Raw genomic sequence first — 23,496 nt, 5'->3', positions numbered from 1 at the left:
ACTCTCTAGTGCTCTCAGATCACGTGTCTGTGTTGAGCAGGACTTCCTGGAGTACAGGAACGAGAGAGGGAAGATGCTGCTGTCCCGCAGGAACCAGCTGCTGCTGGAGTTCAGCTTCTGGAACGAGCCGGTTCCCCGAGACGGACCCAACATCTACGAGCTGCGCTCCTATCAGCTGAGAGTGAGTCACGGATCAGAATCACAGTGAACACCTCACTGGTCCTACAGCTTTCTGAAGTGCATGACAGTTGTTGCTTGTCTTGTTTCTTCCAGCCCGGGACCATGATTGAATGGGGCAACTATTGGTAAGGCTGATTAAACGTGGACCTTTGAATTAAAGGCATGTCTGCAGCTCAAAGCACGCTGTTTTACACACATGCACGTGTTTAACGTTTTTAAGCTCATTATTGAGTGCAACAAACACTTTTATTTTCATTTAAAAGGCACAAGTGTTGTGCCAGAGCTTCTCTCAAATACAGAAGTGTTATGATCTTTAGATCCTCTGGGAGTTTAGGAGTGGTTATGATGTGATGGTGTTTTGTCGTGGTGCTGCTGCTGAGAATTATGGGACATGTAGTTTTGTCTCTTGGTAAATCTTCTACATGAGTAGTATTTTATGGCATCACTTGACTTCTTTGTTCATCAACAGTGCACAGCGTTTACTTCAGAAAGCACTTTAAAGTGCCTAAATCTTCTTTTCTTGATCATAGGTTGAAGTAGGCTTTAAATAAAGCTGATAAAGAGCTGTGTGATTGATGATGATGATGATGATGATGATGTACTCTTCCTCAGGGCGAGAGCCATCAGCTACCGGCAGCACAACCGCGAGGCCGTGGGTGGGTTCTTCTCTCAGATCGGAGACCTCTACATGGTGCATCATCTCTGGGGTGAGAACGAACACACTCCCAGAAACACTTGAGCAGCTTCACATTAACACACGGGAAACAGACGAGGCAAACGTGACGTCCTCCAGAGCATCAGCTCATCTCTCGTGTGTGTTTTATCATGTTTGGCTCAGCACGGCGCAGAGCATACCTTACACTTACGATGATTACGCTCTGATGTTTGTTTTCTCGTGTGCTTCAGCGTATAAGGACCTTCAGTCCAGAGAGGACACGAGGAACGCCGCCTGGCAGCACGAGGGCTGGGATGAAGTCGTCTATTACACCGGTACACAATCATTCAGCATTATTTAAAACTACAGAAAGGAGAGCAGAGGAACAGGAGGAGGTTCTCCACAAGGACGTGTGTCAGCAGTCCCTCGTTCTCAGGGGACCCGATTCAACTAAATGAGTCACACTCACCCCAGTTTCAGAATATTGGTATCAATATGAGAGGAGACCATCAAAATCAAAGCATGAATGGTTTTAGAGATATACCCATTTGAATTATATGCCGCCTTTGCTAAATTGAAAAAAACATTTTTTGTTGATATCTCTCAAAACCCGTTGCATTTAAAGAGATCATCCATTTATAACCCGGAGACGCTGGAAGACATCGTGATCTTTCTCTGATGATGCTGTTTGCTTTGATCATGAGCTGTTCCAAGCATTCATACTTCTCTCTTACCATCATTCTGTTGAGGTGTAGGCGCTCTGTTTTGGTGAAGTCTTCTCTTGATTGTAGACACATCTAGTTCCAGGAGAGTGTTCTTCTTCTCTTGGCTGGATGTTGTGAAAGGGTTTTTCTTCAGATTCGTTGCTCATCACCAGTGTGGTCACTTTCTCTCAGAATGTACCAAACTGTTTTGGAAACTCTGTTCCTGATATCTGTTTTATTTAACACTTGTCTGTTTCTCCTGAATGGAGAGATCCTTTGAGCTCACGATGTAGTTCACAGCAACAGATGGCACACTTTATACCTGCTTAATTGCTGAAGAAATAACGAGGCAGTAGCCTGTTTTTGAGAGATACCTGGAAAAGGGCTACATAATAAAGAGCTGTTTAAAGTTCCTTCCAATTTTGATGAGAATACTCTCAAGTTAAAGCTCGGAGTTGAAGTCAGTCACATCGGTGTAGACCAGAGCAGTTTAACCTTACTTTGAGTCGGTTTTGATCTTCCTCGTGTCTGCTGTCTGCTGACGGTGTTATGTTTTGTTGTTTTCAGTGCCGCTCATCCAGCACATGGAGTCCAGGATAATGATCCCGCTCAAAGCGTCTCCGCTCCAGTAACGCCTCCATCGCAGTCGTCACGTCTCGTCCCCTTGAGCTCCAGACCAGACCGCATCTTCAGACACCGTCACTGCCGTGATCAACGTCACACACAACACACTCATTCTGATCATCCGAAGTTGCTGTGAGTTTTGAGGCATATCTGAGATCTGCTGGTTGTGTTCTGCTAGGTTTGGTTTGGGTCTGTTAAATAAATAATCAGATGCATTGAATTATCACAAGTGTAGAGTACAAACCCTTTTAGTTTGGTGCGCGATACATCTTTAATATTTCGAAACAAACAGCATATGAATGCCTTAGTTAATGGAGATGTGTCCGAGCTGAATATCATCAGAAAACATTGACTGTATGAAAGCACTGTAACCGCGCTCGAGTGCCGCAATCTCTTCATGTATTTATTGCATATTTATAAGCTGTAAATATAAACCCAACATAAAGAGGATGTCATGTTTTTGTGAAACTGGAGCTGGACGAGACCGCGGGCAAAATTAACTTTTTGTTTTTGTTTAGAAACTGTTTTTTTAGTTGCTGTATTTTTATTCTGTTTGTGTCCACATAGACGTGCTTTTTAAATGCCTTTCTTGTGTTGTGAAGCGTCTGCAGCTTCTGGATGAAGCTGTTCACCGACAGAACCGCTTTTGCGTGATCGCAGCATGCTCAGTCTACTGATCCCGCGGGATTCAACGGCACGAGATGTCTCAAATCAATCCAATACTGTAATAAATCAGAGATGATCGTTCCACCGCTGTGTCATGTTTACACGGAGAAAAGACTCGCGACAGCTGTTACTTTTTTATTAACCGGTATTAAAACGCTCTTCTTCAAGTATGCATACTGCCGCGGACAGTTGTTAGCTTAATAATGGTGATTAGCGAGGAGTGAGAGCGTTCTCTCGTTAGTGTGAGTCGAGATTGATTACAGTTAAAACACTAGGCGTACATCACAGGAAACAGATCCGTCTTCTATAGAAACTCTAAAAACACTGTGCGTTAGGAGAACCTAGGAAAGGCACGAAGCGGAGCACGTTGGCGGTCGTCTAGATCTTCTCCAGCTCCTTGAGCAGCTCTCCGAAGCTGGTGACGTACCACGAGGACTTGTCCTTGACCTGCTGCCGCACCACGTTCCCCCCGAAGCCGATGAACGCGCTCTGAAAGAGAGACGGCTCACTCAAACACTGCTGTACTTCCTCTCTTCATTAGAAAGGGCTCTGATGACAGACCGGGCCAGACTTCTTTTAAACAACATAAAACTATAACTCTCTGAAATGATCTCCCGACGGGAACGGATCAGGAGCGCTTGCAGTCGGCAGGAAGAAAATACATAGTGTGTGATGTCTAAATATTTCTTAGAAACTTTTTATGTTTGCGACTGAAGCTATCAAACATCATTCAGCTTCTTTTAATAATTTTCATTACACATCTTGTGAAGTATTTCTTCATGAATTATCTTTGCAGAAAAAAAACAGACTAAAACTTGCAGTCAAAAGTTTCTCTCATTTTTAAGGTATTATCAAAAATTATATTGATCCGCAGTCTAACAATTTTAAAAAAAAAAACTTTTTATAGACTTCAGGCAAATTCTTTTTTCTTAATTTTTAACTAAAAGAATATTTACATTTACTTCATAAATTTGTTATGAAGTAAATTTAAATATTCTGTAGTTACTTTAAGTGTCTCAGTGACAGATCATTGGCATATATATATATATATATATATATATATATATATATATATATATATATATATATACACACACTCACACACACACAGACACACACACACACACAGACAGACACACACACACACACACACACACACACACACACACACACACACTACTGTTAGACTCACCGCGGGAGGACAGGCCTCCAGGTCCGTGGCTCCGTCTCCAATCATCACGATGTTCTGGAAGCCGTACTGCTCCTTCAGCTCACTGATGACTCTGCCCTTCCCGCCGGACTGAGCCGTGGGCTGGGTCTCGTCGAAGCCGGCGTACTCTCCTGACACACACACACACACACACACGTGAGTCTCCAGCTAGCACCGGCGGCTCGGAGCGGGAGCGGTCCTTACCGTTGAAGAAGAACTTGAGGCGGTTGGCGTAGACATGATGGAGAGGAATGTGGAGCTGCGACGCCACGTGTTCAACGATGCAGCGGAAGCCGCCCGAGATGAGGAAGACCTTGACGCTACGCTGATGAAGCTTCTCCACCAGCTCCCTGAGCACACACACCAGAGACACACGATACTACAGAGTGCACTAGGTAGTGTGTAGTGAATGTAGTACAGAGTGCACAGTGTTAATAGTCTTAGCTGTATATAGTGTGAACTGTATATAGTGTAAAATGTATACATTATATAGTTTAAAATATATAGTATGGTGTGTAAAAGTCCTGTAGTATGCATAGTGTATATATAGTGTTGTGTGTAATAGTGTAGTAGTATGTAGTAGTGAGTAAAGGTTATAGTTTATAGCATGTAGTGTATTTAATGTAAATGTTATAATAACACACCATGCACATTACATACTATATAGCACACACACACACACACACACACACACAGTGACACGAGCAGAACGATACACAGAGACCCGTGTGTGTGTGTGTGTGTGTTTGTGAGAATATGATTCACGGTGCTCCCGCAAAATAGAAATATCAAAACATAAATATAGATACAAAAAGTGTTCTAATGCACATAAGCAGCCAGAACTAACACACAATAAAAACTATTTCTATTTGATTGTCTGTTAGGTCTGTGAGGCGTGTTTCCAGCGCTGTGTGTTCTCATTCATTAGGGTTCATCGTGCATGTATTCATTGTGTTATAACAGAGCTTTGAGAGATGAAGAGAGATGGAAGTCTGCCAAGAAAACCAGCAGCAGCCGCTCTCTTTATTTAAAAAGAGCCGTGTTTTGTGATGCATTAAGAATTATTCTGGTATTTGATGTAAATTTCATGAAAGTAGCCACAGAAAAATGTAATGTAATCACTTTTAAAAGAATCAAAGGCACCTTAGAACCTGTGTAAAATAATGAAGACACCATTCAGAAAAGAGGAAGTTGACGACGTACTTGATGCCAGGCGTCAGCTGAGGAGGATGGTCGGTGATCAGTTTGTTGACTTGCTCCCTTGAGCACTTGATGATGGACAGACGCTCGCTCAGAGCGGTCAGGAACGAGACGGAGCCGCCCATGGCCCGCCGGGTCCTGCAGTGTCACATTTACAAATAAGAGACAGACTCACACTAAACATCAATCAACATGCATTTATTAATCAAATGTGTCAAATAAGACAAATATAATCAAGCAGTGTTTCCTGCAGACCTTTGATGATCTCATTCACTCGTGTTTGATTTCTCCTTATTGCTGAGTAGATGAGCTTCACTGTCCTCTACTCTACAGTCATTTCACTTTTACCGTAAAAGTGCTTTTTTAAATTTGTAAAAGAATAACTTTTCTATACTAAAGTCACCAGACCCGTGAGATGTCCGTTCATCTTCTGATCACTGATACCAGACTCTGGATCTTCACACGATCAAGGCTCAGAAACACAGCCAGGAAGTCGATCAAACACTTCACGTGACGTCAGCGATTCAAACATAAACGTACGAAAATAAACCCAATTCTTAGCATCTTCTGACGTTCTGGAGAACACCCAAGAACACAATCAGAAAGCCCTCGGATTACGTTCAGGTCTACTGTCACATTTAATCAAAAAGATCTTGTTTTCTGAAGATGAACGGAGATCTTTATGGAGAAACTAATGGCAGAGTTTTCATTTTTTGGTGAATTTAAAAAGTAACGTAACGCGTAAAGTAACGCTACACTGTAACGCGCAGTGACTTTCCCCACCAGTGCACACTAGTTAGTTCACACACACACACACACACACACACACACACACACACACACACGTGTTTAACGCAGTGGACTGACATCTCCGTGACCGCGTCACCGACGCCGCAGAACTTGGCGAGCTCGTCGATGCCCTCCTCTCGGATCACGGTGCTGTCGACGTCGAAGCACACGGCGTCCGCGCGCCGGAAGAGCTCCTGCGTCTGCGCCGCGGTCGTCATGGTGATCACTGAGCGACAGGAAACAGGCAGTCGTGAGAAAGAACGCGACACGCACACGGGCACGCGCGCACACACACACACGGCAGTAAACGTCAGCGAGAGAGCCGACCGGTGCTCGTTCACACCCGAGTCTGAGAGCGGTCTAACGAGTAAAGCGTTCGTTCATCCGAACAAACGGGGAGTTGTTGCGTCAGCCTCAGGCGGGTGATGCAAGAAAACACGAGCACGATTCACACGCGTTTAAACTAAACACTCCCGACAGGAAGCGGGCGGATTCGTGCACGCTTCAGATAATCCTCGCTCGCTCTCCAAAACAGTGAATGCACGAGACGTTACCTGAATGCGGAGCGGAACGGGAGCTGAACGGGAGCGGCGCTTCGGGAGACCGACAGGATCACCGCAGGAACGCCATTGAAGCCAGCCAATCACAGCTCGCCCGCTCGCCCGCTCGCCGCGCTGATTGGTCCGGAGTTTCCTGGCCGAGATCAAACAGGAAGTGCGGCTCACGCGAGTGCGCTTTTCATTATCCTCATTGAACGCGTTCAGCATGTCATTAAAACGTGCATCTCACAAAACAGTGTCGACAACAGCGAAGTAGAGCTTCAGGGGAGATGGCATAACGGCAACATTTATATCACAATCAATAATACATTCTTTTAAGATGATATTCTGTCGTTTAGCAGAAGCAAAGCCACACACAGGACGATAGAAGCAATCAAAGTCAGCTGAAGAGCAGAGATGTGCTATAATGAGTTTCATTTAGCTTGACAAGGTTTTTTTTTAAATGACACAATAAATTAGAAAGCTAGAGTTAGAGGGAAGTGTGTGTGTGTGTGTGAGACTGGGGCTGGAATGAGAGGAATGAGGTTAATCCTGTCTCAGATCAATCACACATTCATTCATCAGACCACATTGATCTTCGGTTCAAGACAGACGATCTGTTAAAAGGATCTTGTGCAATATTGTTTTTACAACCAGCACTGGTTTTCATTGTCTGTAAATCCAGGGTGTATCTAGAAAAACACACACATCTACAGGACTTTGACTTACAACCAAAACAGTCTATGCTTATTTTAATTCAGATTTCATATGCTGTGATTCAAATATATCACCATTCAAATATTTCTTCTAATAATTGCAAGTATAACATCTCAGAGTTTTACGTTTATATCACGTAATTGTGAGTTTATATCTATTATTACCTTCTTCTTCTTTAAATTCCATGGAAAGAAGTTAAAGTTGAAATCTTTGTGATATGTAACTGTTGTAATATTTCTATAAAAAATAAAATACATGTTTGTATTAAAGTACAAATGGACAATAAATACTCATTTCGTATGAAATCAAATAGCAAGCACGTTTGAGTGTGTTGTTCTCCGTATTTTACTCATACCTGAAATGATATGGTGTTTATCAGCAGCACAGCGCTGGAGAGCATCTCAAAGAAGCCTCATGTCTGAAGGATTACAATCAGATGTGTTATTATTATTATTAGAGAGTAATACGGGGACACCGGATGTTGTAGGGAGCAGACCAATTGGATGAAATTAGCTTTAAAAGGAGCTTAAAATGTGCTTTTGGCACACTGAAGATGGTGAGTTTGGAGCTGGTCTTCACTGGACTGAACAGGTTTAACGTCTGAGCAGGGTTTCCTGGTTTTCCACCACTCTGGAGCGTCCATGAACCGTAGCAATGATGTGCGTTTTCAAAAAGCCTGCTGTTGTATTCGCCATCTTTTGAGGTGAAGAATGACTGTAATGAAGGGGTTTGAGAGGAGATGTTCTTTTTTTAAAGATGTGGTTAAAAACAAGCAGACATGATGAAGGCCTTGACTCTCCATTCAACCAAAGATCCTCAGATCTCAGCTCTCTTCATCTTCTACTTTGGAAGAATCTCACGTCTTCAGAGTCAGGAATTCATCGCTCTTCAAACCATCAAGACTTTCATCCGAGACTGCATCTGAACCCTCACCCACAAGGCAACGCAAGTATCACACACTGAACTAAACGAAGCAGAGGTTTAGGATTAAAGACCTGTTCTAAACAGAGCTGATGGTTTACAGGCAGATAACGGTCTTTCTTTCCATAGCTTCATTCTCTGAAGCTTTTCCTGATGGTTTATCAATCGTCTCATTTGTACTTTGCCCATGTTTGAGTGTATTTATGCTTGTGTTCAGTAATGGGAGTTAGCATTTTGCTAATAACCCTTTTTTTGCACAAATTATATGAGTTTCTAGTTTTGACTTGCAAATTAGTGTTCCTTTACAATTTAGATCCTTGCTATTTGCTCTAATGCTAGTCACATCCTACTCATTTTATTCGTCCTGAACAAAACTCGATCAACACTCAGATGCAAAAATAAACTGAAATATAGGCATATGTAGGCTATTCATTTTAATGTTTATATTAACATGATTTTACATGCAGCCTGAGAAAATGTGTGTGTGTGCCCGCATTGTGTGCAACATTTCAGATTTTGTCAATTTTCTCTACTGTTAAAAATGACTATTTAGCTTGTCTGTACTCCTTCATTTTGGACTTTTAACAGTAAACACCCACATGTCTAAAAGTAAAAATAAAAAAAATCTTACTAATTGCAACACTATTCCCAGGGAAAGCAAGAGCTGATAACTTAAATGTAAGGTAAGTCGCTTTGGACAGGAGAGTCTGCTAAATGCATAAGAGTGAAAAATTAAATCACATCCAACACCTTTGAAATGAAAGATTGAGGACGTTCTTGTCCAACATCACCTGACCTGCTCTACTGGATGAAAGAGCAGAGATCCTACAGAAACACTCCCTAATCTGCTGTAAAGGAAGTGGAAGCGGTTATAGTAGTTCTTAAGTACCTGATGTTATATTCACAATCACACGGATGACGCTATTAAATTTAAAATAACATTTTAATTAAAATACTCAACATACACAGAAATAAAAGGTGCTTGTCACATTAATCTGATTGAAACTGATAACAAACAGCAGAAACGAGGCTCCAAACACATCAGCGGTTCAGCTTGGACCTCAGTTTCTCCAGCGTCTTCTGCAGAAGATGAAGAGGCACGTAAGACGTCTCACGGTGTATATATCAAGGATTGTGTTCAGTTATAATCCAGCAAACAAATAATGATCCTGGAGTGTGTGTGAAACCTAAATGTGAGCTGCAGTGATGATCTGGGTCTGACAGAAACCATGTGGATCACCTGAGGAATCTTCTGGGCAAGGATCAGTGTGTGTGTGTGTGTGTGTGTGTGTGTGTGTGTCTCACCCTCTGGAAGTCTCTGGCCTTCTCACGGTTTTTAGCGTATGATTCCTGACGGCTCTGCAGCTCCTTCTTCTGTTTAACTTCCTCTAACTGATTGTACAGTCTGAAATGAAGTTCATGTGTTTCAATCAATCACTTATTTCTAAAGCACTTTTATCAATACAGAGCTTCACGAGATATCCCATCATTCATCAGCCGACGGACCGCTCACCTGTGTGTGCGGCGGTACATCTCTGCCTCCTCACAGCGTCTGTGCTCCTCAGAGCAGATCCGCACCCCGGCCCCTGTGTGTGTGTGTGTGTGTGAGAGACACGAGTGTATTTATATGCGTGACACATGCACCATCTACAATAATATTACTGTTTCAGGTTGCTACTAGCTGGCTTAGTTTTGAGTCAGAATACAGTCTAAAAGCATCAGGATGTCCTTGTGTTTGACAGGTAATCTTTAAGATACTGTCTGCCTCCCGTCGGCTCGTCACCTGTGTGTGGTTTGGGCTCGGTGTGTCCCGAGGCTCTGGACGCTCTCTGGACCGGTGTGGTTCGTCCAGGTTCAGGGCGTCTGGCTCTGATCTGAGCGGCTCTGAGCGCTGACCTCTGTGCGAGACGATCCCGCCGGAGCTGACACTGACGAGCAGAGGAGCTCTGAAACTCCAGCAGCATCACTGAAACACACACACACACACACACAGTTTCATGTGACGCTCACACTACTCTCACACACTCGATGAGTCCAGCAGCAGCTGCACACACCTGTTCCTCCGGTGACCGGCGCCTCCGGCTGCTCTGATTGGCTGTCGTCCTCCACCGTAAAGCTCTCTGATTGGTCCTAAGGGAGACAGCACTCATTAGCTCTGAGTGACACACAAGCAGCGCACGCACACACGCACACACACACGCACACACACCTCAGCCTCCACTTCCTGTGCAGCACTTCCTGTGTCAGGCGTCTGCGAGCGGCTGGCCTCGGGGTCCTGTAGTGTCGACTCTGGCAGACTGATGAAGGAGATGATGGACTCCTCCAGAATGCCCTTCAGGTCACCCGGCCCCTGACCAGAGACACATCCACAGTGAGAGACCGGCCCGGACACAGGATGAGAGTTGATCAGGTGAGACTGAACCTGTGCTCGCCGTAAGAGCTCGGGCCCTTCCTGCGGAGCGAGGCTCTCATCAGCAGTCAGAGGAGCCCAGAGAGACTCGTGGGTAAGAGACAGCAGGTCCGTGGAGATCCCCGGCTCGTCGGCTCTCAGACGCTGCAGGGACTGATCTGGGGACTCACACACTTCTGCTTCCAGAGGGACACAGAGCGCGGCGGAGCAGTCTGCGCTCTCATTGGTGGTGAGGTCAGAGGGCAGAGGAAGAAACACACCTGATGCATCGTCTACAACAGAAAACATACATCAGCTACACTAACTAGTGCCCTAAGGTTGTTGGGGTTTTTTTGTAACCAAATTCTATTTCTGGATTTCATTTTTTCTTTCTCATCACCTGTTTTAAATTAAATTTTATTAATCAAAAAACTCATCTTAAATTTAAACAAAACCTAAGACTATAAGACAATGTAACAAATTATGAATTTATGCACTCATTAACAGAGACATACAGGATTCATTTAAAATGAAGAAAACGTTTTGCAGCTTAATATCTACAAACACTAATTCATATCACGATTTGATTTAAGTGTCATCAATAACTTTGATTCATAACTGTTCTGCGTCGAGGAAATCATAAAGCCCTAACTACCTGTGGATCTGTCATACATAATATGGACATTAATTTTGACGAGTATAATATTTTTGGTGTGAAAGTGTTCTTTATTTGGGCTGTCGTCAGGGTCTTCTGCCCGTAAGTCTGAGCATCAAGAATAGCAAATATGAACGGATTAATTTCCCTGAATAATGTGATGCGGGAGTCTCTGAGGATTCATGAGGTCATTTACCACGAGGGGCGTCGGTCAGAGCATCATCTGTAGTCATCAGTGACGGCTGGACGGACGATCTGACCGGAGAGAAGAACAGTGCTGTTCCTACAGCTGAACACACACACACACACACACACACAAGATCAGTCAGACACTGACACACACACACACACACACACACACACACACAAGATCAGTCAGACACTGACACACACACACACACACACACTCCCACTCCCATCATCACCTGTGCTCTGAGGGTCTTCCTCCGGTCCATCGGCGACGATGCTACTCTCATCAAAGCCCTGAGACCGGCTCATATCTGACGCCTCACCAGACTCAGACTGATCCTCAGCCCTTGAGAGTGTGCTCTCACCGGATCGGTGCTGCCTCGCACTGAAAGAGGCCGCCTGGCGTGTGTCCTGATCGTGAAGAGACGGAGCGGAGAGGGACAGCTGATGGGAGAGCCGCTCCAGGATCCGGTGCACAGTCTCGCTCCAGCCCTGACGGGATCCAGCAGAGATCAGCACGGACACACCACAGAGACCAGAGGATCATAAACACACACACACTACCTGCACTCTAGTGCTCCCATCACCTCCCAGAACATCTCTAGATGAAGAGGACGAGGACGAGTCTATGTCTGGATGAGGCTGAAGCGGCTGGAAGACACCTGCAGAAACACTACAGCTCTAAGTGGTGCTCGTCTCCTGACAGCGTCTCATCACAAACAACCAAGATTAATCACCAATATGGACTCAGATTCACTGCTGCACTGAAAATATAAGCATAAAATATAATGCAACTAACAATCCAGACAGTCAGCAGAAGAGCTTCCTTTATATTCTGTAACTGGAGGTGCTTTACTGCTCAAACGAATTAGAACGCAATTCTTCCACCAAATATAATACAGTATGCACTTCTTTCAAAAAGCATTCACATTTATTTTTGTTGTGAAAACGATCTTGTGGCGAGTTCTCTTTATTTGCGCTGTCTGCTCGAGTCTACAGCAGCCCGTAAGTCTGAGCATCAAGAACAGAACCAGAAAGGACTCGAGGAACACATTGGTGTCTTTAGATCAAACTCTGTTTTATGACAACCATAACCTGAAGGCACTTGATCAGCAGCTACTGAAGATACGAGGAATTACTGTGTGATTAGAGATCTACTGATCACCTGTCCCTGCATACAACCACCTGATAAACCAAAGTGAAGCACATGTACTCAGCATTTAAAGTCAAGATGATTGTGATTAGATCAGGACTGGTGGAATGGGGGAACACTTCATCTGCACGCTTTAAAGTCATCACCCAGGGGCTTTGTAGTTTATATACATTTAGGGGGCAGTGTTTAGAAATGGAGACAATGTACCGCAGCCTTAGACTTTTGATGACTGTATTCTCAAAGCAAACTCCAGGAGATGCTCGAGTTCTTGACCCAAAACCCACAAGATGGCCGCCTTAGATTCATTCATTCCGTACGCTCCCTGTCATCTCTGTTTCACCGTGTTGCTAGTTGTCTGTATGGCTAGCTAATGGTCGGAGGTCAGAGGAAGCGTGGTCACCTGAGTGCTCTGTGCTGGACAGAGTTGTAGCTGAAGTCTCCTCCTGAAGCACACTGGACCAGGACTGAGCCGCACCTGCACACAGCACACCTGAGCACATCCTGTCTCAACCGAGGGCTGGGCCGTTTCTCTGATTTCTAACTTGAGCGCAGTGATTTAGGACGGCTGTGTAAGGCCAGGGACGCGATCAAACACAGACATATTTACATACTAGAAAAATCTAAAGCAGCGTAATCAAATTAAAAAAAAAAAATCTATGCAGAACTACTAGAGTATGATATTTCATGTCTGCAAGCTGCTGTTCATTTTTACAGAACATTTATAGTTAATAATAGTCTCCTTGTGTTGTACTTTAAGTCATATAGTTTCTGAACACGTTTATTGATAAGTTTGTATTTCCTGCAAAGATATTAAAGATTTATGCCACGTTCTGAATGAAAGCACCTCGGGGCTCCGCTGCAGACTCTCCTGTGTGTCTCAAGGAAGCGTTCAGCTCTGCGCCGTATCTGTCTATGATCTGCTGCACGGAGTCTCTCGTGACCTGCGGGTCAGAGGTCATGTGACAGGAACTGGGTCTGGGGGACGGGCTGCACACGTCAGGCTCCAAGCTCAGATGAGACGCATCTGGGAGACAGAAAGAGATGCAGACATGAGCTCTGCTCCACAAACAGATGGATCTCATCTTCAGAACGAGCTCAGAGCGATCAGACACACCGGAGACGACGCAACTGGGCTCGTGGTCACTAGTGGAGTAGCTTCCTGTGGAGATCGTAGTGGACGAGAGATAGTCTGGATCAGCAGCAGGGCGCTAGCAGACAAACAGAGTGGTTTAATACAGCGTGACTACAAACACACACTGAAACACCATCTGCTGAGCTCAGCTCAAGTGTAGAGACCTTCATTAACATACGTGAGCTACTCACATGTACTTCAGGTGCAAAACACTGTCATCATTGCTCGGACACACACACACACACACACACACACACAGAGACAGACAGACACACAGACACACACACAGCTTCTCTAGCATAATCAGTGGTGTGGCAGCACGCTCAGATTTGGCTAGTTTTCATCACTGATCCACACACAGCTGTGGACCTCAGATGAGCCGTCAGAGCGGTCCTGAGTGTCACATGATCAGATCACCGTCAGAGAGAACACAGTCTTACCTCTCGCAGGTGATTGACGCCGGACGGACCTAAGAGAACAAGACCAACCAGAGACACGGGTTACTGAAACCAAACACACTGATTTGACTGTAGTATAGATCAAGATATAACTGAGAGGAAGCCTGTCTGACTCAAACGGCACCTACTTTTTATATCAATTTTTTTTTTTAAAGGGCACACACTTATGCACAAATTTGAGTAGGATAAACTTATTAATATGCTAACACACAAATGGAAACACCTGCTGAATAAATTCCATCATACACACAAAAAAATACTAAATTTAACCAGCAGTGAATCTCAATTCGCTTCTGAAAGGTCTGAGAGTGTTAAAGTATTTCTGTATAACGGTTTAAAACAGCAGCTGCTTGCTTCGAGACACATCAAATGAAAATGATTATATTTAGTGTCAGTTTATCAGGAGCTGATGATTTCGTTCTCTTTCACTCATTTGTGAATGATGCACCATTTCCACACAATGTTTTATGAGACTTCCAGTATAACAGAGTACGAGTCTGATCCATCTCTCAGCTCTTTCCTGAAAGCATCCTGGAGTCTCGGGATTATTAATATAAAGAGCTTCACACAGCTGTATTCTGAGGATCTTACTGGCTGAGGCCGAGGAGTCACACAGGAGCGTTTCTCTCCAGGACATGCGGCTGATTCTGCCCGTGACCTGTGACCTCTGACCCGCGCTGTGACCGTCTTCAGAGGAGACGGCGGGCAGGGACGCGCTGCTGGACTCGCTCACGTCAGCCGACTGCAGCTCTGCAGGAGCCAATCACAGAGCACAGACCGGTCACGTGAGCTCAGACGCTCTGAAGGAGGACAACAGGGGAAGGGTGTACCTGTGTCCAGACTGATGTTGACCGGGGAGTCCACTTCCTGTATAGCACTGAGCTCATGCTGCTCCATCTGCCGTAAGAAGGCTAATCGGGCGGGAGGACGAGACACGGGCGGCTTAACTCTCCCACGATGCACTGGGGCTGGATCAAGATACGTCTGACACCATTAGTGCGAGTACTGGCTATCGTTTTTTTTTTTGTTAATTTTAGTTCATCTTCATTATTACATCAATATCAATTCTTAAAAATCAAGATCTTTTGTTGATGCCTAAACATCATATCACTAATAGTTCTGTGCACAAACTGAAAACAACAGTGTTTTTGGTGCTCTTTAATGTTGTGTAACGGATCTCTTCCTCATTACGATGAGTTAAAGCACCAAATGAATGTAAATAATGTGATTTAATGTTACATTTACCTCAGCTAGCTAGAAAAAAGCCAGAAGAGAATTTCGATTAAAAAATGAAACACTATTATATGCACTACCAGTCAAAAGTAAAGAGAGTAACATTTTTAGTATTTTAAATACATTTTTAAAAATGTTATTTATTCCCATGACATATTATTATTATTGAAAACAGCAGAATCAAATTATGTCTAACCAAGTTCAGAAGAACAGCATTTATCTAAAATAAATAAATCTTTTGTAACGTTATGTCTTTGTTATTTAAAGCCTAGCGGCGAGCCTGAGCTCTGTTCACCGTCTGAGAGGACCGCTGTGGGGATCAGGACACCGTCCCGCTGGCTGGGGGCCGGCCGAGGCTCGACGGGATCGCTAGCCTCCTCCATGGCATTCAGCAAAGTGTTCAAAATCATCTGGTGTGTCTGAACATCAGTAGAGCAGGACGCGGGACCCTGACAGAAAAACAGCTCTTTACAGAAACACAGCTTAAAAAAAAAAAAAAAAAAAAAACTTGTTTGAAACAAAAACTGTTCTTGAAGAATGAATTCACACACATTTATAAACTCTCTCACTAGTGAACTCTGTGGGGCAGAAACAGCTTGATCTTAAAGGTGTGTGTCAGGTGAGGTGTACCTGTCTGTCTGCAGTCTCTCTCTGAAGCGCTGACCCGCTGGACTCGGCGTCGCTCTTCTGGCTGCACAGGAGCTCCAGGACCACAGCAGGGGGAGGAAGAGGAAGCTCCTGGTCTCCCTGTCCCGAGCCGGAGGAGTCTGGAGGACTGAGGAGAGGCTGCGGAGGAGAACACAAGCTGTGAGGTCTGTGTGTGACGAGGACTCCATACAGGACCGGTTCAGAGTCAAGCCTCTGACGAAAAATGATCCTTTCTAACGGTGCGCTCGCATTCCTCCATAAAAGCTCAATTTCACACGCAAATCATTAAAATGATGTAATGTGACCTAAAAGTTGATTAGATTTGTCAGTAAGACGTCTGTGATGCTCTCAGAGACGAAACATGTACATGCAACTTTTAGCTCAGACTGTGCACCTAAAATGAGTTCAAATGCAGTGCTTTCGTAGCATTTCACATATATTCACCCAGTTCATAACTTCATTACATTTCATTGACTTGTTTTGCCTCCTAACCTGCGTCTGAGCAGAGCGGGATGGAAGCTGAGAGTCAGGAGGTTTTCCAGCACAGAGAACCAGAGGAGCAGACGTGCTGCCCATGGCCTGCCGTAACCTCAGAGTGTGCTGGTACTCCTCCAGCCGCCGACGAGCTTCCTCGACACACTTCTTATGAAGCCTGTGGAGAAGAGCAGACGTGTCACACGCACACACACACACCTGATGCATCACTGCTGCAGTGTTTCAGACGGACCTGTTCTGCTCCAGGAGTCTCTGCTGGTACTGATGGAGTCTCTGCGTGTGTGTGACATCCAGACTGACCTACAAACACGCACACAAACATGATCATTCCTGTCATTTAAAGAACATGACTGTCATTATCAATATATGAAATATATCAAAATATTATGTAGATGTATAGTTTACACGTCTTCATTTATGGTGCCTGTGAAAACAGTATTCTACAAACGACTTTCATTCCGATCCATTTCCTCTTATTCCAAGGATCTGACTCATTCCTCTTCACTTGTTACCAGTGTTTGTCTATCACTACGAAGGTGCTCTGAATGGTCTATGGTTTCACCTCATCCTTGGCGTCTGGCGAGGACACCTCTGTGCTCAGCTGACAGTCTCTCCAGCGCTGCTCCAGCTCACGCCGCTTCTGCTCCAGCTCCTCCAGCAGAGCGAGCTGCTCCTGCTGCTGTCTCCACAGAGCCTCCGCCTGCAGACAGTCCACAGATCACACACACACACACACACACAAACGTCAGAGCAAACATACGCCAAAAAAAAAGAAAAAAGCACCAAGTTTTCCAAATAAAATTCTTAGCAATGCATATTACTAATCAAATGACTTTGAGATCTATTTGAGGGCTGTCAATTGATTAAAATATTGAATTGCAAAAAAAAATAAATAAATAAAATAAATCACAAGACTCATGAGTTAACTCATGATTAACTTGCATTAAATCAGATTTTTATCCATTCTAAAACACTGATCAACAGTCCTGGTTGCTCTAGTTAACTCGTTCAGTCGGGTGCACACGTCTTAATCTACTAAAGTCAGCAACTGCAGAGTGAAACAGAATAAGACCAAACGTAACTATTTATTATCAGTCAGGTAAATATCTATCATCCCAATTCAAACACATCATAGTTATACAAAACATCAGGTTCTCAGACCATAATCTAAGAGTAAAAGGAGCACACCTGACCGTAGGAAATACATCGTCTGAAGTGTAGAGACAGAATCACCCTGACCCCTGACCCTTTCACTACATCCCTTTAACTACCAAACCCAGATGAAACATCTCCTCACATGAAGGAGAGCACCAGGAACTGGAAGTCACACTAACCCGGCGTCAGACTTCAGTAGTTCACACCTCAGTGGGACAGAAGGTAACCCTTGGAGAGGGCACACCCAATAAAATACGTAAAATATCTAGGAAATCTTCACAACTTTGTTACTGTTAAGTTTACTTCTGTAGAAATAAGACTATTGTACCAGTCACACTGAGACATTTCAGATGATACTAGACATGACCGTTAGCTTGCTTCGTGAAAACACCAGTGTGAATGAACTGAGAGGAAGGAAAGATGGGGAGGCTTTCAGAAAGAACCAAATGGGAAGGTAGTTTCCTACACCTGCACTCTGTGGGGCGTCTTGAAGATGTCTGTATGTTTGCACTGTCTGTTTCTCAGGAAATCAAAGTATCTGAGGTTCCTTTATCCTTACTCTACACATAAGATCAAAGACAACAGCTGTGCTGAATATTTAAATAAATGTGTGTTAAAGCATTATTCATTTTTTTAATTTTGATATTTCTGTGCTGTCTGAGCTCAGTTCAAGTGTAGACGTCCTCACAGGGCACTTGTTTCACAAGCACTTCAGGAACATCAGACTCCTCACAGCTCAGCGCTTGAACATGCTCTCAACGATCAATACTGAATGAAGTGTGTTTGTGTCCCGTACGATACACACCGACAGTGAGGTCTGACTCACGGGGTCCGGCTGGTCCGTGTCTGCTCTCCTCTCACTCTCAGGCAGCAGATGAACCCGGTCCTCCAGCGCCGGAAGACTTCCTGCCACCACCGCTTCATCACTTACATCAGGAGCTGAGGAACCAGACAGCAGAACATCTTAAGAATCCCCACACACACATATATATATATATATATATATATATAAAAAAAAAAAGAATTATATGTAACACGCTTTTGCATGTCACTTTGGATAAGAGACTACAAAATGACTAAATGTAGAAGTAATTCACACTTTAAGAGGGAGTTTAAGCACAAAATGATCATGCAGTAAGATGCCCTTCAGGCTGTTTTTAATTGTTTGTATATCGATGCTACGACACGTTTCTGCCTTTAAACTGCTACAACATTTCATAGCGTCCTTCATCAGCAGAATCACTGTATATTGTGGATAGTCTAAGCACATAATGAACAGACGCGTGTGTGTGTGGAAACGTAAAAATAATTTCTTATCACGATTATAATGACCGAAACGATCAGTGATCAGTCATGTGAAAGAGAGAGAGCAGATCCAGTCTCTGACAGCAGGTGGCGCTGAACTACAGCAGAAAACAAAATGCCATCCAATCTTTTCTTAAGTCAGATCCTTCAAAGGGAATGTTCACTAAAAGTATTTATATTTTCATTTTCCCTTAGCACCTGCAGCTTTCCTTCATGTTTTCAAACAAAACCTAACTGCTGTGTGTGTGCTGATACTGAAACTCTGCTTTATGCTGGATAGTGTTTATTTATCCCGAGTCATGAAACGGTAACACTAACCAGCAGGAATGTTCTCATGATTCATCGTCAGACTGGTAATCGATCCGTGTCTAAACGTGTGTGTGTGTGTGTGTGTGTGTGTGTGTGTGTGTGCGTGAGCTGAATCTTTACCATCCTCGGTGTGTGTAGTGCTGGGCGTCTGCTCCTCTAAACTGACTCCTGATTCTTTTTCCTGGCTACTTAAAGATCCCGTCTCAACACTCGAGGCTTCCTCCTGAGCGTCAGCGTCATGTGACGTCCCCGGCGTCTCCGTGGTCAGCTGACCGGTCCTCCGGTCTCTCTGCCTCCGGATGCGTTCCAGCAGTCTGCTCAGGGCCCGTCTGCTCCCATCAGCCCGAGGAGACGCTGCTGAAACACAACTAACTACAATCACTGAAGCTTTGAGTTTGACTGCCGTCCATCAGGTGACACGCTGCTCTCTGATTGGCTGCCCACCTGGGGTTTCAGCGATGGGGGTCTCTGGCTCCTCCCCTTCAGGAGCACACTCAGGGTCAAGGGTCACGTCCAGCTCCTCATCGTGACTAGCAGCAGACGGAGGAGGAAGAGGGTCAGGTACGAGCTGAAGCACCAAGTCACCTTTGACCTCTGGAGAAGATCACAAGATGGAGAAAGTTGAGAACAACAACAAATGTCTTGAGCAGAGAGGACAACTCACTCCAACGTTATGCATGTTAATCGGTAGAACCCATAGCAATAGAAATGATAAAGTTTTAGACCGTTTAAAGACATGTCAAACGGGTTTCTTTATCAATTAACTTCTAACTGAATGAAATCAACATTATGAGCATCCTCCTGTCCTCCGTGATCTCGAGCAGAGTTTCTCAGGAGCTTTGCAGCCATCTTTCTCAAAGCGTCTCGGAGACAGGTCTTTTTTCTGTTTTTTCATGTTATTTCAGACAGACTGATGATGATGATGATGATGATGATGATGATCTCACTGGATTCATTGCAATTAAGGGATAAATGAATGTAAACTGGTATTTCCTGCTGACACCACAGCAAACCATTTTTAGCTGAATTGATTTCACGTACTGCGCTCCTCTGTGTAGGCGTCCTGAAAGGCGATCTCCAGCTCCCGCTGCTGCTCGTCTCGTAGCTCCTGCTGCCTGCAGAGCGGCTGGAAGACCTGCGGCGGGACGCTGCTCACTGTCTGTCTGCGGCGGAGCAGATGGGCCTGCTGCAGACGCTCCAGCTCACAGAGCAGCCGAGCTCGGTCCTGCAGACGCAGAGAAACACACGCGTCAGAGTCCTGCGGCGCTCGCTGCGGCCCCCTCGGTCACAGCTCTACCTGTGTGTGCTGCTCTCTCCTCAGCGCCTGGCTTCCTCTGAGCCGAGCTCTGTCCAGCCGCCACCGCCGCTCACGAGCCTCCTCCCGCTGGAGCTCCTCCAGACGCCGTCCCTCCAGAGCCGCGGCCTGCGGAGCGCTCAGCTGAGACACAACACACACCAGCACTCTCTTCAGTCACTCCAGAACTGATTCTGAGCTTTGCTGGTAGTTATCTCAGTTACAAGCTAAGGTTGACTATAAGGGGAATCTTGCAAAACATGCACTAAGTAGGGTCTTCCCCTTTAATAAAATAACCGTGCATGTGAACATTGCTGCTTATAGTAATATTTTGTCATGCTTGGCACATAAATGAATACATTTTGAATCTACCTGGCTATAAAGCTAGCTCAGTGTATTTTTCTTGTTCATGCATGTACCTGCTGCTCGGCGTCGCTCTCTCGGGCCACAGCGGTCATGTGATCGTGAGTGAGAGAGAAGCGCTCTGCTGCTGCTGGCCTCAGCGGACGAGGCGTCTTCCTCCCGATGCTCTGAGAAAAGAAACACCAGAGTCATGACACAGGCGGAGCGCTCCGTACCAGATGATGGAGGAGGAGAGCAGGCTGTACCTCCACCGGGTCGGGAGGAGGCGGCGGGAGACTGGCCACTCTCTCAGCCCTCCTCTTCTCCTCCAGCAGAGCTTTCCTCCGCGCTTCAATGGGCCTGTTACCACGACCAACTACAGCTTACACATCATCATCATCACGCAGCGTGCATGCAAGGAGGTTCTGACTGTGTGTGTGTGTGTGTGTGCTGACCGGCGCTGCTGCTGCTCCTCCTCGTGTCTGCGGACGCCGAGCTCCCTCAGAGCCTCTCGATGTCTCTCCTCCGCACGCTCCTGCCTCTCCACGCTCCTCTGAGCCAGCGCCTCCACGTCCGGCTCCTACACACACACACACACACACACACACACACACACACACACACACACACACACACAACAGCTTAGAGAACAGCGCACCCCAAAACAGCTCCTCTGCAGTGAATGGGTGCCGTCAAACAGCTGATAACAACGTCGCAATAATCCACAGCGTCCCAAGGCCATTAGTTAACATCTGGAGAAGACTGGAGATCAAACTCATGCGGCATTAAGACATTCTTCATATTTAAAATATGAATTTATATGCCATAACAACAACTAGTTTTGAGTTGCTTGATCTGTGCAGATTTCTTCCACTGTCAGAAGAGCCACAGATAGACTCTTGTTTCAGTTAAAACCATCTCAACGCCGGATTAGTTTGATCTTCTGTCTTCTCCAGATGTTAACTGCTGGACTGGGGTGTTGTGGATTACTCTGATGTTCTATCAGACTCTTATTCTGACGGCACCCATTCTCATCCATTGCAGAGACACATTTCTCCAAATCTGAACAAACTGATTTGAGATCTGAGGATGAGCACATTTTCAGCTTTTTTTCAACTTTATGTGAGGAAAAAAAAAGGTTCATCTAAAGCAGGTACAGCAGACAGACTCGTCGGTGTTGAAGGTCTGACTCACGTTCTCCTGCGCGCTGCGGTGTCCGTGTCCGAGCGAGCTCAGGCTCAGCTGGTAGTGTGAGGATAAGGCCTGTATTCTGAGCGTCTGCTGCTGCTTCCACTCCAGCTGCAGGGAGTCTGCGAGCGTCTGCAGCTGCTGCTGTCTGCGCTCCTGCACCTGCCTGCGCACCTGACGGGCGATGAAGCGCTCCTGCTCCCGCACCTGACACACACACACACACAGCGCATACTTACACTACCAGAAAGAAGTGATCCTTCAGAAATCATTCCTATATGCTAATTTGCTGCTTGAGAATATCATCATCATCAATATTTAAAACAGTTCAATCATTTTTTTGCGACTAAATAATCAACACCTTTTTGGTGGGAAAGAAATGATTTAGTAAGGATGCTTGAAATTGATCAAAAGAGATGATTAAGACACTTATAATTTTACAAGAGATTACTTTTTGGGATCAATGATGTTCTTCTGAACTTTCTATTCAAAGGAGGTTGAAATATTCTGCTCACAAATAAATGTTTTCAGCAGCAAATCAGAATATTACAAAGATTTCTGAAGAACCATGTGACTTAAAAATTCAGCTTCGAAACCATAAGAATAAATTATATTTAAAACAAAATACTCAAAACTGTTCATTTAATAGTAAAAAAACAGCAAAATTTTGGGATCTGGCTTGGTGAGCAGAAGTGAAGGTAGTGAATGTTTCTTTATTTAATGTATAACACTTTTAACACTACTTGAGGTTGACCGAACTGTTTTAAAAAGGCATAATAAACAACAATAAAAAGCGCTGTTGAGGTGTAAGGATGAACGCGTGCTCAGATCTTCATCATGAGGGGCCGCTGGGCTCGAGTCTGACCTGCCTCAGGCGCGCTTTCCTCCTCCGGTCCTGCTCCTCTCTCAGCAGCTGCGCCTCCTCATTCGGGCTCAGCCGCAGCACTTTACCCCTCATTTCTGTCGAGTAACTTCACGCTTCATCGACGGGCTTCACTGGACGCTCACGCTTCTCTTCGAGCGGCTCCATGTCAACAAAACTAACTCCAACGGCTTCTTCTTCTGCGCGACTGCGTCACTTCCGCTGTTTAAAACACCCGCGGAACGGCGCGCGCTGTTACGTAGAATTATTCATTTGTTCATGCGCTTAAAATTATCACGTACGAGGGAGATAAAGTATAAGTTTTCTTACAAATAAAAACGACATAAATTCATAAATTAAAAAGATAAAATCATGCCAATGGGTGAGATTCTTTAATCGTGATGTTTAAAATGACCAAAAATATGGTGAATGTTAATTATTGTCATTAAAATAATGGAACATGAATATTTAAAAAACACGTGTA

At 44.8% G+C, this 23,496-nt stretch overlaps 3 protein-coding genes across 10 annotated transcripts in view; 1 reads left to right on the top strand and 2 right to left on the bottom strand.

The window, feature by feature from the left end:
* Positions 1-2,911, top strand: part of nipsnap2 (nipsnap homolog 2) — a 5,889-nt gene extending 2,978 nt beyond the window's left edge. The window contains exons 6-11 of one of the 2 annotated variants that reach the window (XR_006252682.1): positions 41-181; positions 274-305; positions 793-887; positions 1,087-1,170; positions 2,107-2,295; positions 2,766-2,911. Coding sequence is in view for 1 of the 2 variants with exons in the window: in XM_043259180.1 (XP_043115115.1) it covers positions 41-181; positions 274-305; positions 793-887; positions 1,087-1,170; positions 2,107-2,171 (417 nt within the window). In the remaining variant the exon portion in view is untranslated. Of the gene's footprint in view, positions 1-40; positions 182-273; positions 306-792; positions 888-1,086; positions 1,171-2,106 lie in introns of both variants that reach the window. The other variant, XM_043259180.1, reaches the window with a different exon arrangement.
* A 40-nt stretch (positions 2,912-2,951) lies between these two features.
* psph (phosphoserine phosphatase) lies at positions 2,952-7,464 on the bottom strand. The gene is made up of 6 exons (XM_043259181.1): positions 6,583-7,464; positions 6,107-6,254; positions 5,243-5,377; positions 4,244-4,389; positions 4,022-4,170; positions 2,952-3,318 (listed from the first exon to the last, which is right to left on the bottom strand). Exons 2-6 carry the CDS (start codon positions 6,244-6,246, stop codon positions 3,208-3,210), a joined length of 681 nt encoding a protein of 226 aa, XP_043115116.1. The 5' UTR covers positions 6,247-6,254; positions 6,583-7,464; the 3' UTR covers positions 2,952-3,207.
* A 1,665-nt stretch (positions 7,465-9,129) lies between these two features.
* On the bottom strand, positions 9,130-23,227 carry cep295 (centrosomal protein 295). Of its 7 annotated transcripts, XM_043259297.1 has the most exons (31): positions 23,016-23,226; positions 22,157-22,357; positions 21,418-21,542; positions 21,229-21,322; positions 21,040-21,150; positions 20,624-20,764; positions 20,368-20,551; positions 19,771-19,920; positions 19,447-19,698; positions 18,518-18,651; positions 17,120-17,257; positions 16,790-16,857; positions 16,555-16,714; positions 16,045-16,200; positions 15,710-15,863; positions 15,012-15,149; positions 14,773-14,931; positions 14,164-14,192; positions 13,706-13,799; positions 13,436-13,615; positions 12,992-13,066; positions 12,003-12,100; positions 11,675-11,930; positions 11,446-11,538; positions 10,628-10,887; positions 10,415-10,555; positions 10,260-10,335; positions 9,989-10,171; positions 9,719-9,791; positions 9,511-9,610; positions 9,130-9,285 (listed from the first exon to the last, which is right to left on the bottom strand). In XM_043259297.1, exons 1-31 carry the CDS (start codon positions 23,106-23,108, stop codon positions 9,247-9,249), a joined length of 4,155 nt encoding a protein of 1,384 aa, XP_043115232.1. In that variant the 5' UTR covers positions 23,109-23,226; the 3' UTR covers positions 9,130-9,246. The 7 variants fall into 7 exon arrangements, with proteins under 7 accessions (XP_043115232.1, XP_043115228.1, XP_043115231.1 ...); XM_043259293.1 differs by having other exon boundaries at positions 10,415-10,887; XM_043259296.1 differs by having other exon boundaries at positions 10,415-10,887; positions 18,539-18,651.
* Positions 23,228-23,496: the final 269 nt, after the last annotated feature.

The sequence above is a fragment of the Puntigrus tetrazona genome, chromosome 15 (genome assembly GCF_018831695.1).
Source record: "Puntigrus tetrazona isolate hp1 chromosome 15, ASM1883169v1, whole genome shotgun sequence".
NCBI classification, from domain to species: Eukaryota; Metazoa; Chordata; class Actinopteri; order Cypriniformes; family Cyprinidae; genus Puntigrus; species Puntigrus tetrazona.
The sequence above is the reverse complement of the archived record's forward strand: the minus strand, read 5'-3'. Positions and strand labels throughout refer to the sequence as shown.

Coding starts and splice junctions, on each gene's coding strand:
- psph (XM_043259181.1), bottom strand. CDS start 6,246: ATGACGACCGCGGCGCAGACGCAGGAGCTCTTCCGGCGCGCGGACGCC. Junction 5,378..6,106: donor GGTGACGCGGTCACGGAGAT/GTCAGTCCACTG, acceptor GTGACACTGCAG/GACCCGGCGGGCCATGGGCG. Junction 3,319..4,021: donor TGGAGGCCTGTCCTCCCGCG/GTGAGTCTAACA, acceptor TCTCTCTTTCAG/AGCGCGTTCATCGGCTTCGG.
- cep295 (XM_043259293.1), bottom strand. CDS start 23,108: ATGAGGGGTAAAGTGCTGCGGCTGAGCCCGAATGAGGAGGCGCAGCTG. Junction 17,258..18,517: donor TGAGTCAGACCTCACTGTCG/GTGTGTATCGTA, acceptor GACTGTCTGCAG/GCGGAGGCTCTGTGGAGACA. Junction 13,067..13,435: donor GTCTGCAGCGGAGCCCCGAG/GTGCTTTCATTC, acceptor TGCTGTGTGCAG/GTGCGGCTCAGTCCTGGTCC.